Source organism: Bombus vancouverensis, chromosome 16 (genome assembly GCF_051014615.1).
Source record: "Bombus vancouverensis nearcticus chromosome 16, iyBomVanc1_principal, whole genome shotgun sequence".
Lineage (NCBI taxonomy): Eukaryota > Metazoa > Arthropoda > Insecta > Hymenoptera > Apidae > Bombus > Bombus vancouverensis.
The window spans coordinates 4,728,922-4,745,351 of record NC_134926.1 but is presented as its reverse complement, the minus strand read 5'-3'; the positions used below and the strand labels follow the sequence as shown (position 1 = coordinate 4,745,351).

The 16,430-nt window shown below is 28.5% G+C and overlaps 4 protein-coding genes across 6 annotated transcripts; 3 read left to right on the top strand and 1 right to left on the bottom strand.

Moving 5' to 3' along the window:
* The first annotated feature begins 1,466 nt into the window (after window positions 1–1,466).
* On the top strand, window positions 1,467–5,307 carry Hex70a (hexamerin 70a). Its single transcript, XM_033329516.2, has 6 exons — window positions 1,467–1,730; window positions 2,732–3,068; window positions 3,142–3,545; window positions 3,708–4,024; window positions 4,173–4,525; window positions 4,818–5,307. Exons 1-6 carry the CDS (start codon window positions 1,512–1,514, stop codon window positions 5,219–5,221), a joined length of 2,034 nt encoding a protein of 677 aa, XP_033185407.1. The 5' UTR covers window positions 1,467–1,511; the 3' UTR covers window positions 5,222–5,307.
* A 1,753-nt stretch (window positions 5,308–7,060) lies between these two features.
* LOC117154386 (WD repeat-containing protein 43) lies at window positions 7,061–11,156 on the top strand. The gene is given in 8 exon segments (XM_033329322.2): window positions 7,061–7,100; window positions 7,103–7,341; window positions 8,271–8,765; window positions 9,186–9,627; window positions 9,735–10,041; window positions 10,145–10,389; window positions 10,608–10,826; window positions 11,024–11,156. Coding segments are annotated over 7 exon segments (1,974 nt in total). The 3' UTR covers window positions 10,814–10,826; window positions 11,024–11,156.
* A 211-nt stretch (window positions 11,157–11,367) lies between these two features.
* On the top strand, window positions 11,368–13,461 carry betaggt-II (geranylgeranyl transferase type-2 subunit beta). Its single transcript, XM_033329326.2, has 6 exons — window positions 11,368–11,530; window positions 11,795–11,899; window positions 12,031–12,387; window positions 12,595–12,739; window positions 12,875–13,050; window positions 13,151–13,461. The coding sequence occupies exons 1-6, from the start codon at window positions 11,528–11,530 to the stop codon at window positions 13,367–13,369; spliced, it is 1,005 nt and encodes a 334-aa protein (XP_033185217.1). The 5' UTR covers window positions 11,368–11,527; the 3' UTR covers window positions 13,370–13,461.
* A 752-nt stretch (window positions 13,462–14,213) lies between these two features.
* Window positions 14,214–16,176, bottom strand: LOC117154387 (protein-lysine N-methyltransferase EEF2KMT). 3 transcript variants are annotated; one of them, XM_033329324.2, is made up of 7 exons: window positions 16,036–16,175; window positions 15,693–15,936; window positions 15,468–15,611; window positions 15,368–15,398; window positions 15,219–15,292; window positions 14,652–15,147; window positions 14,214–14,580 (listed from the first exon to the last, which is right to left on the bottom strand). In XM_033329324.2, exons 2-7 carry the CDS (start codon window positions 15,783–15,785, stop codon window positions 14,480–14,482), a joined length of 939 nt encoding a protein of 312 aa, XP_033185215.1. In that variant the 5' UTR covers window positions 15,786–15,936; window positions 16,036–16,175; the 3' UTR covers window positions 14,214–14,479. The 3 variants fall into 3 exon arrangements, with proteins under 3 accessions (XP_033185215.1, XP_033185214.1, XP_076481328.1); XM_033329323.2 differs by having other exon boundaries at window positions 15,219–15,398; XM_076625213.1 differs by lacking the exon at window positions 15,693–15,936 and having other exon boundaries at window positions 15,219–15,398; window positions 16,036–16,176.
* Between the last annotated feature and the right edge of the window lie 254 nt (window positions 16,177–16,430).

The window sequence follows — 16,430 nt, the reverse complement described above, 5'->3', positions numbered from 1 at the left end:
ACCATATTTCATTTTCGGTTATTGTTATCGTTATTTCTGTCCATTCTTTACTTCCCAGTGTGATTGGTATGATTCCTATATATATTGCGTAGTCGCTTAGTATATATTTTCTATTCTGTATTTCTCGGATGTAGCATAATCGACATGATAGTTTCTCTTCTGTTTTATATTTCATTCTATGTCTTATTATGCATCTGTAGAATATATAAAATGTATTGTATGCATCAGTCGAATAAAAATTGCACAAATTTCTTTTAGCAAAACGAAATATCCGCATTGCTCGTCTCATTGTCAAAGTGTGAAACAGATTTCGTGCCTGCACCGACATCTGGATATTTACTTCTTCATTTTCTTGCATTTAAATATACAACATATTGATAAAAGAAAGGTTGCCTTGGGTAAAACGCCGAAATTACAGCGATTGATATTTTCTGATCGAACATTCATGCAAATTACAAAACTTTTGATTAAGCTTGAATAATTAAAACAACAATGCAGCTAAAGTAAAAGTATTTGTTCTACGCTATCGATTTTTGCCATACTATCCTGTCACATAATATCGAATTGCAGTAAACATAATAATCGCTACCTTACTCCATATCGAGAAATTCTCAATTGTGCTTATATTATATAATAATATACTTCCTGTTACATAGGTAATGAATCAATTGAAAATTTGTCTCCCAGTTAATTAATCCACACCAGCGATATCGCATGCATGTTTTATTCTTCTTAATTTAGATTGACCCAAAATTAACACATAATCTGTAATCGGCAAGATAAAATTATTCAAAACACGAATTTCGATCGAAGTTAAATCGTCAATGAACAAACAGTGTTTACTGCTGCCATATCCTACAACTTTATTACGATGAAGTACATTGTAATTAAAAAAAAAAGAGAACCTTCCAACGCTCGAAATAAAAAATTACGCATTTTTCCTTAGCCTTTTCTGATAAAAATTGATCGAGGCACGTTCAAATTTCCAAAATTTCGAACAAAATCTTAACGATTTCTTCCAGACTTTCTTTTTCATTTTTTTCGAAAACCGTTCGTCGCGGAGGCAGTAGAACATGAAAGATGCTCTCCTTTCTTACATCTACAATTTTTGTCTGACGTGCTTTTGTTATATTATATTAGGTATGTTATATTAGAAATATATTATTACATAGGATATGTTATATTACATTATATCAGATAATCGAATAAAATCGACTTTATATGCATTTAAAAATTTAAATAATTATTTTGTCGCTTAAGGGCTCAGAGGCACGCCTTTTCTCTATCCAAACGAGCTGAAATTCTGCACAGATTATTTTTTTTATTCATTGGAACTATTCCGGTGGAGGGTGTCGCGAAAGAAATTTTCATCAAGATTAGATAAGAATTTATGTAAAATATCTAATGGAGCAATAAGTAAGAATTAATCGAGGGAGGGGATGACGGAGTATAAGAGTAGCTGCGCGCTGAGCATCCGCGCTCTGGGATTCCGCGGTTTTCACTTTTCAAAAATGTTTCCACGGCTGTGGCTGCTGGGGCTACTGGCCTGCACTTTCGTCAATGCAGAATATTACAACACGAAAACCGCTGATAAGGATTTCTTGTTGAAACAGAAGAAGGTCTACAATCTCCTCTATCACGTCAGCCAACCAGCCGAGATCAACTACACGTGGTACGAAGAGGGTCAAAAATGGGACATCGAAGCGAACATCAACTTGTACTCCAACCCGGTTAGTAATTATCAATTAAAAAAAAAATATTGATTATTGATGATGATTGCCTTGCTAGCTACACAACGGTTAAAAATATGATAGACGCAATTCTGTTGGTTCACTGATTTTTATGTCACTTGGTATTTAAATTTGTATATTTTAGTATAACATACGTATCGAACGATGTGATCGGAAGTGATCCTTAAGTAGCAGAGCAAGAGGGCACGAATAATAAATAATGATAAAATGTAACATACATAATGACTCACGGAAGTATTCAAACACTTGTAAAAACTTTCTATGTATACAGTATGTCCGATTTATTTGTATGCACTATACACGCTATTGTATCGTTAACTATTGAAAATACGAAAAGATGTTTCCTATGAAATTTGTTCGACTTCGGGAGGACATATTCTAATGTTATTCAATTTTCTGTAGATACGCGCATAAGGGTTGTGTGAAGAACAACTTTGTTTTTTTCTATGGAATCATATATTCTTTGATATATTAAAAAAAGAAAACGAAGTTGCTCTTCACATAACCTTTACGCGTTTACCTACAGAGAATCTAATAACATCAGAATATGTTCCCTCCGAAATCAAACAAATTTCATAGGAAACATTTTTTCGTATTTTCAATAGTTCAAAAGTACATATTTTGAAATCTCATTAACAATGTAATGAGACACGGCTATCATGATTATATTGCTCATAATCACGATAGTCGTGTCTGCATATTAATTGATTACATTCTAAAACTTTTCGTGACCAAGTTTTGTTTTACATAAAAAAATAACTACAATGTCCAAATAAAAAAATCCAGCGTGGACCGCCAATGGCATTCAACGTAGTAAAATAAAATGACAAAGTAAATAAAGAACAAATTAACGATAACAATTAACGTTAACAAAATAACGAGCACATAACAAACAAATACAAATTTTTAAATAATTATTTGAACAAAAATCTAATAATATCCAACCCTGTGTGAAGTGAATATTCTTGATGAATTTTCAGGCCGCGGTAAAAGAATTCCTTTACATGTACAAGAACAGTATGCTTCCGCGAGGAGAAGTGTTCTCACTTTACTATCCATATCTCCTTAAAGAAATGGTAGCCCTGTTCAGGTTGTTTTATTATGCAAACGACTTCGAAACATTCTACAAAACAGCTCTTTGGGCAAGAAACAACATAAACGAGGGCGAATATATTATAGCCTTCTACAATGCAGTAATCAGAAGACAAGACACTAAGTTCATTCAATTGCCACCCCCATACGAAATCTGTCCATACCTTTTCTTTAACTCGGAAGTCCTGCAAAAAAGCCATCACGCATCACTTTCTGACCTCCGTGGTAATTGTTTCTAGTTTCTTTTTATTTATTTTCGTCGTACTATTTAACATAATTGCAAACTATTTCACTTTAGAAACAAGTGGAGAATACAAGACATACATATTCCGGGCAAACTATTCCGGTTGGTACATGAATCGTGAATACTACTTGGAAAATAAGTTGAATTACTTCATGGAAGATATCGGCTTAAATGCCTACTACTTCTTCTTCCGACAATCATTCCCATTTTGGATGTCATCCTCGGAATTTGGTTTTCAAGATTATCGCGGAGCAGAATACTTGTATGGGCATCAACAAATAATGAACAGATACTATTTAGAAAGACTTACGAATGAATTACCTAATCTCGAAGACTTCGACTGGGAGAAACCATTCTATGCTGGTTATTATCCTACTATGACATACCAAAATGGATTACCATTCCCTCAGAGACCAGAATGGAGTAACTTCCCTAGCTACAAATACAAATACATTACGGTAAGAAAAAACTAACAAGTTTGAAATGTTTAATTTTGAATTTCTTTAAAATCTCACATGTGTGTTATAAATTGCGTGTTGCGTCCGAACGATCCGTAGCACTGCATGTAGTCGATCGAGCCGCTCACCTTCCAAGGGTTAATATAATTTCACTTGTTACAGGACATCAAAGACAAAGAATCGAGAATAATGTCTGCAATTGATACTGGTTATGTATTCGGCAATGGTACTACCAAGTATTACATCTATAACGAGGATGGTTTGAACATTCTTGGAAATATAATTGAAGGCAACGAAGATTCCTTTAACCAACGATTCTATGGCAGTATTGATGCCCTTGGCAGGAAAATCCTTGGTTACAATCTAGAACCATCAAGCAAGTATAAAATCCTTCCCAGTGCCTTGGAAATCTTTTCTACTTCTTTAAGAGACCCTGCCTTCTATCGTCTCTATAAGAGAATAGTGGACCTTTACTACAGGTAATTCTAGTTTAGTTTAGTTTAGTTTGTTTTTAAACATAGTTAGCTTAATTCTAAACATTTGCTTTTATTTATTCATATTTATTTACATTGTTACATTGTAACAAAGTTACATTGTGACTTTAATTAAAAAAACGTTTATTTTTAGGTACAAAATGCATCAGACGCCATACAACAAAGATGAACTCATCTATCCTAATTTGAAAATTGAATCTTTCTCTATTGATAAACTCATTACATATTTTGAGCAATTTGATACAACAATCAGCAATGGGTTGTTTATGGATGCACAAAAAGATGACAAATTGCCATTAATTAAAATTAGACAGCCTCGTCTAAATCACAAACCATTTAATTTCCACATTACCATCAATTCTGATAAAGCAATGAAAGCAGCTATCAGAATTTTCCTTGGACCCAAATACAGTTCACACCATAAACTATATGAACTTCCAGAAAATCTTAAATACTTCTATGAAATTGACAACTGGATCCTTGACTGTAAGTTTATTCAATTTTATTTATTAGTTAATTATTAATTTGACTCCCCCTTATTTCCTTTTCTAAAAATATTCTATTATTTTCATATATTTTCAAATTAAAAGGTATTAAGTAAATACAGGCTATTTTTAGATTAACAAAGAGGTTTTATGTTTTTCAAATCATTTTTAGAAAGTCATTATAATTAATAAAATTATCTTAATTTACTATTACCCTTAATCCTTAATGTATACATTTTTGTTATGATTAATATTTAGATATATAACTAATATTCTTCACAAATTTTCAACAGTGAATGCTGGTCTGAACAAAATTACACGTAATAGTCAGGAATGCTTCTTTACAATCAATGACCAAGAACCAAGTGAAGTTTTCTATAGCAAACTCGAAGCATCTCTCTATGGTGACAAAACATTCAATTACTATGAAAGAGTCTTTGGATTCCCAGAAAGACTGTTATTACCAAAGGGTAAAAAAGAAGGGATGCCATTCCAACTGTTCTTATATGTTAGCCCAGTTTCTACGGAATACCAATTCACTTCTAGAATATGGGGTGATTATAAATTTGACAACAGACCATTTGGTTTTCCACTAGATAAACCTCTTGATAATTTCAACTATGATGGACCTAACATGTTATTCAAAGACATTCTTATTTATCACAAGGAGGAATTCGACATAAACATTACTTATTAATAACTTTCTCTTTCTCTTGTATCTCTCACATTTATTTTTATAATATTCATAATTTTGCAATAAACGTTACTTTCTTTATCTTCCAATACGTTTTATTTTATTCTTCTTTTCATATATTTGGATACTCCTAAAAACTAATATTCTACATTTAATATTAAAGTAATCACAAATTTTTAAGTGATGTCATATGGAAGAAAAAAATATATTGAATAATGTTTTGGAATTTATATAAACGTTGTCAGATCATTTGCTAATTAAACTAAGAGAAATAGTTAGATTTATGTTGCTTTTTAGAAAAATATAACAAAAATAAAATAATTCAATTAAACTCAAATTCTTAAAAAAAAATCGATAGTAGAGCCGTAGGTTATGTTATTAAAATAGTTATTAAGGTTATAAGTTAACTTATTAATGTATGATGTATATAATTACATAAAAATTATAGATTAAAATTATAGATCATGTTATTTCAAGATTATGTTAAGATATGTCGTATACAAAGTTCCAGCAATTCCTAGAAATTTTGATGGTGGGGGATGTAGCATTTAAAATTTTCTTACTACTCGCATAGTGGTTATATTTCAACTTGAAACATGTAGGAATATTTTTTATCTAAAAAAAATTCTCCCAACACGTAATACATATGTGGTTGTATTAATACATAAGACGCAAAGTGTTTAAAATTTTTAAAAGCAAGTTTTTAAGCACAAATTGAAATTAGGTATATAAGGGAAACCGAATAATTGTGTACTTCGTAGCTAACTTTACTTTGTAGTAGTTGAATAGCTGGTTAGTAACAGAGAGGAAATTAAAGTTCACGCTTATGGACCTGGTTGTTCACGAAGTAGTGCTGCACCATGCGGTCAAGTACTGAGTTTAATTCACGTTAGCATATACAAGAACCTATAAAATTAGGGATCTGCCCTGTGTGATTGTACACTAGCATAGATAAGAACCTATTGAGTCCCAAGCTACAAGAACCTATTTAATCGTACGGTTCTACGGAAAAGTTCATATCTACTATTCTATTCGATAGAAAAGTATAAAAATGACAACATTGTGCAATAATGAAACTATTGTAAGTTGCCTAGGAAAGAGGAATTAATTGTTTATTACATTTTTGGGCGATGACACATATAAAGCAGTATTAGAAATAATACAAAATGTCAGATTATAATAATTTGTTAACAAAAAACAAAGAAAATAAATAAATTTCTACCGTTGACAAAATCCTAACTGCTCTTCGCCCTTGCTCTTGACTTTTGAGACTTCCGGCCTTCTTTGTTGATGTCTTCTCAGGGACAAATCTGCCTCAGCTTTAACGGAAAGCTCTCCTTCGGATGCTCCTAGAATTACTGAAGGAATGAAAACATAATCGCGATAGCAACCAATTAGCTCACATTATTTGCTATATAATTCATAATTGTATCATATAATATAATACAATTAGTAATTATATGTCAAATAAAAATGATTTCCCGGGTCTCACCACGTGAAACTTATATGTATTAGCAAAGAGGAATTTCCTCTCCAGTATTACAAAATAAAAATGTTATAAGCTATACATCAATTAATAGCAAAGTAAACAATGATAAATTACTTTCAATTAAATTAATTTCTCTTTTCATGATAGTTTCGCTATCAATTTTCCAAGACTATTCTAAACTACTAATTATGAACATTCTCCAAGAGAATTTAAGTTACTTAAGTTTAAGGTAGAAACTTTAAGCTTAAATACATAGATTCTTGTATATGCTAAGTTCCAACCAAAAAGGACAGATTCCTAATTTTATAGGTTCTTGTACATGTTAATGTCAATTAAACTCAGCACTTGGCCGCATGGTGCAGCACCTGTACTGTGAAATAACTGAAACTACGGGCGTGAGCACTCTCATTTCCACTCTGGTAGTAGCAATAGTTCAAAAATGGTGACTACCGCTAATTACGCTTTTTCTTCCGACGGTGAATATTTTGCACATTGCGGTAATGATGGAAAATTAAAAATTTGGGATACTGGCACTGGCCGTTTGAAACAAGAATATGTTTCTAATTCTCATCTTTCTTCACCATGTTGTGTTTTGGCTTGGCTTTACGTCAGTTCTCGAACAACAAATACATCGGTAAACCATGTGCTCCTTTACTCTATATTCGTACAAATGTTAGATTTTCTTATTCTTTCGTAGATTTATTCTGTATATTATGATAAAATAAAACTTTTTCCGAACTCAACCTATCTTTTAAGTCATATCATGAATCATGAATGTTTATAATCTTTAATTAATCATACTTCACAGCACTTTTAGAGGTTATGCTTTCCATGCGTTTCGCAATTTTTTACAAATTTTATACCAAAATAAACACTGAAATGAGACTTTCACAAAAGTATTTTAAGTTGTGAATATCTTTTATTTCATGAATTTTTCCTTTTCACTTGCCTTTATTATTAAGTTATATTTCTTTAATTAAATGGTATTTGAGGTTATAATCTTTGTTCATTTCTTTATTAAATTTATATCAGAATACGCAATAAATTTATTATTGTTCTCATAATATTTTACTATATATTGTGTAGATGTAATATCTTTATTTATAAAGGTATTTTGTTTTGTAATATAAACGAAATATTAAATAAATGATTTTTAAGATCTTTGTGTTATAATTGTACATAGTATAAATGTTTATGTTATTGTAAAATTTCAATTTCTTGAGTATAACAGTATGATATAAAAATTTAAAATAGATTGATACCATTCCTTTTTCAATCAACTTTGGATATTAGAAATATACGTTACTTCATAAGTTATTAAATATTAATGAATAGTATGAGAACCAAATTATAGTATATTTAATGTAATAGTATATTTACTTATAGATTAATAGTATATTTAACATAAGATAAATTGGTATAATTAGTACTAGTTATCAAATAGAAAACATAGAATATTTTACAATAATACTAATTTATTTTAATTTATAATAATAAAATTAATTTGATTAATAAAGTCTTTTGAGTATATAATTGAAAATAGTTATTTTATTTTATTTTTAGCCTTCACCATGGAAAAAACGCAGAAAGAAATCAATTTCAGAAGAATCCAATCAAAAGGGCATTGTTGCCATGGGTTCGACAAATGGAAGAGTCACACTTTATGATACAACAACTTCCTTAGTTACTGCACAATTAAATGGTCATTCTGGTACTGTTACTGCAGTGACTTGGTCTGAAAATGTTGGTTTATTTTCTGCAGCAAATGATCACCACATTATTCAGTGGAATTTGCAAGAAAATGGTGTAAGATGTAAATGGAAATCAGGCAAAGGAAAAACTGTATCATTAGCAGTTTCACCAGATGGAAAGAGTTTGTTATCAGGAGAAAGGGTTATTAAATGGTGGAATCTAGATACTAAGCAGTTAGTAAGGACATTCACAGGCCATGCTAATGAAGTGTCATGTCTTCATACTGTTCAAATGACATCTGGTAACAATTATGTTATCAGTGGTGCTTGTGGGGATGGTTACCTAAATGTTTGGGCATTGGATGAAGTAAGATGCATTTTTTAAACTTCTTATTTTCATTAATTTTTTTTAATATGCTGTACTTATTAACCATAACACATTATTATATGAGAATTGACAATTCTTTATAAAGGTATACATTTTCTGTCCTTTCCCTGCATTATAAGGAGAGTATGCTAAGAAAGAATCATTTAATCATTTGACAATTTGTGGTGCATTGGTAACTTCCCCATATACTTAAATAAAAAAAAAATTATTGTTAACAATGTAAAATATAAATCTAGTTAATTTTTAAAAAGTTATGATAATGGACTTTAAATATGATTTTATTAGAGCTCCCAAATTAATTTCTAGAAAAAGAGAAGTATTATATGTGTCCTTTTCAAAATTTTATTCAGTTTTAATTAAATATACAATTATATCTACTAATTAAGAAAATATTTTCAGCAAAGAAATGAAAGAACTGCTGTGGCAAGTTTAGCTTTGCAAGATGATCCAATAAGTGTTTCTACACACATTTCTGAAAACTTTCAAGTGATAGTGTTAGTAGTAACAAGGTCTGGCCAAGCACATCTATTTCAATACCAACCAAATGGTCGGTCAAAACCTTTGAAGCCAAGTTTAAATATTGCAGTCGCTTCTGATATAAGCCAAAAAGATAGTGTTCAACAAATTTCTATCTTAAATGGAATATTGACAGAAGATGAAAAATTATTATTAGCATATGGAACATACCTTAATCCTATATTTGAAAAAGTGACACCAGATTTTTCTGATAAAGTACAGTATCTAGTACGTTCAGAATATAAAAAAAGCAAAGACAGAAAAGAAGAAATTTCTAAAGTGAAGTCCACTATAATTGAAGATAATGTTGAATATCTTACACCAGGTATTTATCTTTGATATTTAAACAGAGCAACATTTATACACAACAGTAGATCAATTATTTTGTATTTTCAACAAATTTGTAATTTAATTTTGATTTATCTGTTGTAGGAATAATTGAAACTACACAAAAAAAGATTAGAAGCAGTGGTGGGTCACAATTATTATTAAAAGATAGATTGGAAAACTTGAGCTTAAGTGCTGAAAGCAATCCTACAGGCAAAATCACGAGCACGGGTAATAGTAGAGCACAACTTTTGGTACAAGGCTTAAATAGTAAAGATAAAGCTATTTTGAACAACATTTTTCTCACGAAAAATGAGACTATTATTAGGAATACTATTGCCAAGTTACCAATTCAAGCAATTGGTCCTCTTCTTAAAGAACTTACCATCCTACTGCAGGGTAAAACATACACGTAAGATTATCAAACGTTAACTAATTTTTGTAGTATATTTAAAATCATTAACTATAGAAGCCTAAAAATCGTGCTTAATTTTTATTAATTGATTATATTATAGGAGTAAAATTGCTGTACGATGGTTGGAAGCATTATTAACAACTCACGCGGGACATTTATTATCACAAGCAGACCTTGTAGAATTATTTGGGCCAATTTTAAGTTTAATGGATGCTAAACTAACTCTTTTAACAGAGCTCTCGAAACTTAAGGGTCGAGTATCTCTTATCACTGGTCAAATTTCTCAAACAATGGAAGAGCAAGACAAAGACATTAGCGAAAACTGCCTTGTCTACCAAGATACAGGTTTGTATCTATAAAAATATTATTTTGTTGCAATCGATGTTTTAAAACTATTTTTCAAAATACAATTTATAAATTAAAATAAGTTTTGGACAAAATCTTTCTTTGTATAAAAATTAATAATACATAATTTCCCGTCTTATTTGATATATTATACTATTTTTACCATTTATAGTATTTATTTAAAGCTGAAATTAATAAACATAAATAAATATAAATAGATTCATCAGATGAAGATGGTGGAGTTGAAGATGAAGATTTGGAAAGCGAATCAGATGAAAAATGGGAAGAAATGTCAAATAAAGAGGACAATGAAGATGAACAAGAAGATCAAGGTGATCAAGAACAGGAGAATGATGAGGATGTCACAAGTACGAATTCTAATTATGATAATGTTGATGATGATGAAGAATCTGTATCCAGCTGAATATTAATTTGAGGTAAAATAAAAAACGAAATTATAAAAAATTATTGGTTTTAAATTACGATTAAATATTTTGCCGTTTACATGAATTAATTTAAATGCTTCACTAAATTATTTTATTACAATATTATATCAGAATCACTATTTGAAAAATTAGTATAGGTCAGTTTACCACACAATGACATTACTAAATTCAGTTCTTGTTTGTTTTAGTGAACATTGGAGTTCCTGAATGTAATGAATATGGCGAAAAAGAAAAAACAATTGAAATATTGAAATTGTTAAATAAATGTCGTTTTTCTACAAAAACTATTCAAATTATTAAATATATATTATCTATTCTAAATGAGAAATTATTTCATACTTCTGATTTTAAGTTAAAAATAAACAATAAGTATTTACTTAAAAATAAACAAACCTTTTTAAAAAGAAAATAGAAATAACTACAACTTCAATGTTATTACTTTACGTAAACTTATTATAATCTTTTATTCTTTTCTCTTTTAGAATTTTTTTTGAAAATCCGCGCCTTTTTGTTATCACTAAGAATTTCTATTTTGAGGTTAGGCCGAAAATGAAGCTATTCTTCAACGAAGGATGAGGTATATTTTTATCAGAGGTGTAAGAAGTGTAAAAAGTTTTTATAAATTGACTTAAATGAATGAAAATTAATAAAACATAGTAATTTACATACTTCTTAAAAAAGAACTTTGTAACATGGTGAGTGGACGAATACAAATTATTTATTCTGGGTTAAAACATTAATTCTGTCTTAGGTTAATTTATCCTTTTTTTGCGTATTATATTATTACAATGATTTTATTTTATAGATTTTTTTATTAAATAGAATATGGTTTATACAGTTCCTAGAATAAGATTTTACAAAAAAACTTAGAATAAAATAGGATATTATTTATACAAATATAAATTTATTACTATTTTCATCATACATGCTCTAACAATGTTTTTTAATTTATGCTTTAGCCAGTGCTAAAACATGACATCGAACTTCCAGCTTCAGTTCCTGAATTACTATTGGAAAAGCATGCAAACTTTTTACTTTCTTATGGCACTGATAAAGATGAATATGTAAGTATATTATAATATTATTTTAAATTTTATGTATTATATTTTTTATATTATAAGTAGTATAAGGATTACTTGCATATATATAGTTAAATTAGGTTTAATGTACAATTAATGGAAATAATAAATTTTAGATGTATTGTATGACAGAACATATGAGAATGTCTGGAATGTACTGGGGTTTAACAGCACTGGATCTTATGGGTAAACTTGAAGAGACAAATCGAAATGAGGTACTAGAATTTATTGCTCAATGTCAAACAGACAGTGGTGGCATAGCTGCAAGTTTACAACATGATCCACATATTCTTTACACTTTGAGTGCAGTACAAATACTTTGTATCTATAATGCATTAGATACTATTGACATAGAAAGAGTTGTAAAATATGTAAAGGAAAGACAACAACCAGATGGAAGTTTCACAGGTGATATCTGGGGTGAAGTTGATACAAGATTTTCTTTTTGTGCTGTGGCAACTTTATCACTTTTGGTAAATAAACATAGTAATAAGAGATTTAATCTATTGATAGATATTAGACAGATGTTGACAGATATTAAATCTGTGCAAAAATGTATTAAATTATATCTATATTTCTGTTTTTGTATTTTTTTTTATGATAATAGAATAATATAATACTTAAAGTTACAAAAATAGTAAGCTTATGAATTAACTTAGACTATAATAATATTATTTTAGAATCGACTGGATGCAATAGATGTTGATAAGGCAGTTGAATTTGTGATGAAATGTATGAATTTTGATGGTGGATTTGGATCAAAACCTGGAGCTGAAAGTCATGCTGGTATGATTTATTGCTCCATAGGGCTTTTATCAATAACTGGTAATTTTTATTTTATTTTTGATTATTCTTCAGCTAGTATATAACAAAATCAATATAATAAAATAAAAAGAAAGAGAAAAAATATATACAATTCTTTTTACAAATTAAATAACATAAAGTGTTAAATATTGCCAGGTAATCTTCACTTAGTAGATGCAGATCAATTAAGTTGGTGGCTTTGTGAAAGACAACTTCCATCTGGGGGTTTAAATGGTAGACCAGAAAAGTTACCTGATGTTTGTTATTCTTGGTGGGTCCTTTCTGCACTAACAATTTTAGGACGCCTTCATTGGGTTGATAAAGAACAATTGGTATGTATTTCTTCAAAAAAGTTAAAGAATGCAAAAAATACTAATATTATATTAAAAATGGACGAAGTTAATCAAATTTTATTACAACATTAATTTACAGGTAAAATTTGTACTGGCATGTCAAGATACAGAATCAGGAGGATTTAGTGATCGTCCAGGAGATATTGCTGATCCTTTTCATACTCTTTTTGGCTTAACTGCACTCTCCCTTTTAAATACTGATTATCCTCTGAAAAAGATCAATCCGACATATTGCATGCCTGAATATGTAATTCAAAGGTTACATTTGAAACCAGCAAGACTCGACCAAAGTAATTGACAATTAATTACTAAAAATTAGCTTTTTACTAAACCTAAATATTTATGAAATAATGCAACAGAAGAAAATATAATGTTAATCTTTTGCAACAACTGTTTTATTTATTGCTTTATTTAAGGAACACAATATCGTTTACTTCAATTTACTAGCATATTATTATATATATGTATATTGTTACATATTATTATAAAATGTATATTATTAATGATAAAGATTGATTATACATATAATACGTATAATAATATATAACAAATATGATAATATAAATAATATAAATAAAACTATAATTTATTAATACAATTTAATATGAGTAAAGAAAAAGATTAAAAATTAATAAGAATATATATTGCTTTTGCTCTTAATGATTCGATAAGGATGTTGCACTAGAAAACTATATCCATAATAATATTTATTATGGCGTGAGGTTTTTGAGAGATAGTCGCAATAACATATGGTAGTAAATCGGTGACCAAAAAGGAGCTATTAAAAAAAGAAGCACATACTACAATATTGATACAAACATAAACAACTTTCATTTCATATAAGTCCCTCATTATTTTTCATTCAAATGTAAAGCAATGGTTATTGGCAATTATATTCATATTTATATAAATCTTTACGTTATATATTTTTCAGGTTTTAATTTACATTTAAAATTGTGTTGAAGTCAATACATGACAATTCTCGCAATCTTTTTATGAGTATTTTAAATGTTGTAAATTAAATATATCATTCCATTCAATAAAACAGGATTTGTACAATTTTTTTGTGAATCTGAGTGACACTGAGAGAAAATCTCTCTGGTAAGTAGAAGAAATAAATAAAGTTATCTGCTTGATATTAGTAAGTTTACAAATAAATAATTTTTATTATATAATTTCCATTGAAATATAAATAATTACTGTATACATTTTTCCCTGTTGGTGAAGTATATTTAAATACATTTATAGTAAATATTCTTTATTTGCAAATGTAAATATATAAAACAAGTATTAAGTAAAATTTACTATATAATAGGTATTCAAAAAATTGCCTTTGAAATCCAGTAAGATCATTTTAAAATAATTATTGTTAAAAACATTATATCAATAAGAATTTATTATCTTAAGTTTATCGATGATAAATCTTTAATATTTTAATAGGTTCACTTGCTGACTTTTGGTGTACCGTTTGCCGTGGTATATATTTTTTAAAAAGGAGATCATAATATGCTAAAAAAAAGAATATTAATTTTTAATATGTATTTGGTAGAAAATATAATATCTAAGAGTAAAAAATATACCTAATTGATGTAGAAACCGTAAAACAGTGTCTTTATTGCGAACTGTTACTGCAATAATTGCACATCTATTAGGATAAGATAAAAATCCTTTTAATCCCGTTACTAATCCCAAAAATGAATCGGTATCATATAAAATATCAGCTCCAATTATTATATCTGGTAAGACCCATTGTTCATTCACATATTTATTAATATCTTCCCATCTTAGCTCTTCTATTTTAACATCTGTATAATTACACCTTAATTGCGATTTAAATCTATCATATTTTAGTGCTGATTCTATTTTCCTTTCATTACATACTAAATTAAGTTGAATGTTTTCAAAAGCCATTTCAAGAACAATTTTATGACAATCTGTAAATATATATTGTTTAGGAAAACAAGTCTTAATAATGGATAATCCTGTTAAGCCAACACCACAACCAAGTTCTAAAATAACTTTTCCAAAGAATTTTTCTTTATTTCCTAAGCACCATTTACTTAACTCAATGGCTCCCTGCAAATTATGAATGATATTATAACTGGAAATTCGAAAAATCGTATTGTACAATCATAGTTTCCAAATACCTGCCAACTACACAATCCTGTTGTACCTTCTGATATAATACTCGTGCTTTCTTTTATACTAATGCAATTATCTTCTATTAAAAAATGCCGATAGTGAGTAGATTCTTCTATAGTGGAAGATATTAAATTACAATATGTTGTATAAATACCGTCATAAATTTCACCACCTTCGTCTTCAATCTAGATTACAAAAATTAAATCTTTAACTCTAGAAATGAATTTATTTTATAAATATTAATTTATTTATACCTTTTTCATAAGCCATTTTAAAAATGCTCTCTGATAAGATCGTTTAATTGGATATTTTTTAATTAAGTCACTATTTACTGTTCTTTCCAAGATCTCCTGTTGCTTTTTTGAATTAACTAAACAATTAATATTTTCTTCTGAATTCTGCAAATTTTAAAATAGAAATGTGAAATTTCTATAAATCTTTGAAAGATTATTTATAGATTGATTGTAAAATTTACATACAAGAATGTCTATTGTATTTATTGGTGTACAATTTAGGAAATGTTTAATTAAACTATCCACGTTAAACGAGTTACAATTCATTTTATTGTCCATGTCTCAAACATGAATTAATAAAATTTTATATTTATTTATATCAATAATATTTTATTAATTTTTCACACATAATTTTAAATTATGATGCTTCATAAATAAGATAAAATAACACAAAAACAATTATTTTGTCATAAATATTTATTTTCTGAAACTAAAAGATATGTGTGTTCGAAATGATTTTTGCTCTTAATATAATAATTTTTATTCAATTAACAACATATGGAAGAGAACTTGTGAAAACATTACTTACCTTTTTATTTTGAAATATTAAACTTCAGAGTTGTAACATACCCACATGTATGAATATGCATTCGGTTTTATTATATGAATATATATGTGAATCACGGTTCAGATTTATTTATAATTTATATGACCCTGATCGGACCATTCGTTCAAAAATTCAATCAACTTAACCTAAAAATGCAAAAAGTTACTATCCCTTACCTCTATATAAATAATATTTCATTCGTTCGTTTCTGCAATTATTTATATTTATTGCATGCTATTTTAAAAATAGTTAATATTAAATATTTCGTGTTGGAATAAAATGAAAAAATATTACATAAATTGTCCAGAATACACCAATAAAAATCAAGTTCGATTCACTAGATAAATCGTGATACCGTTCTGTAGTTTCGCAATTCT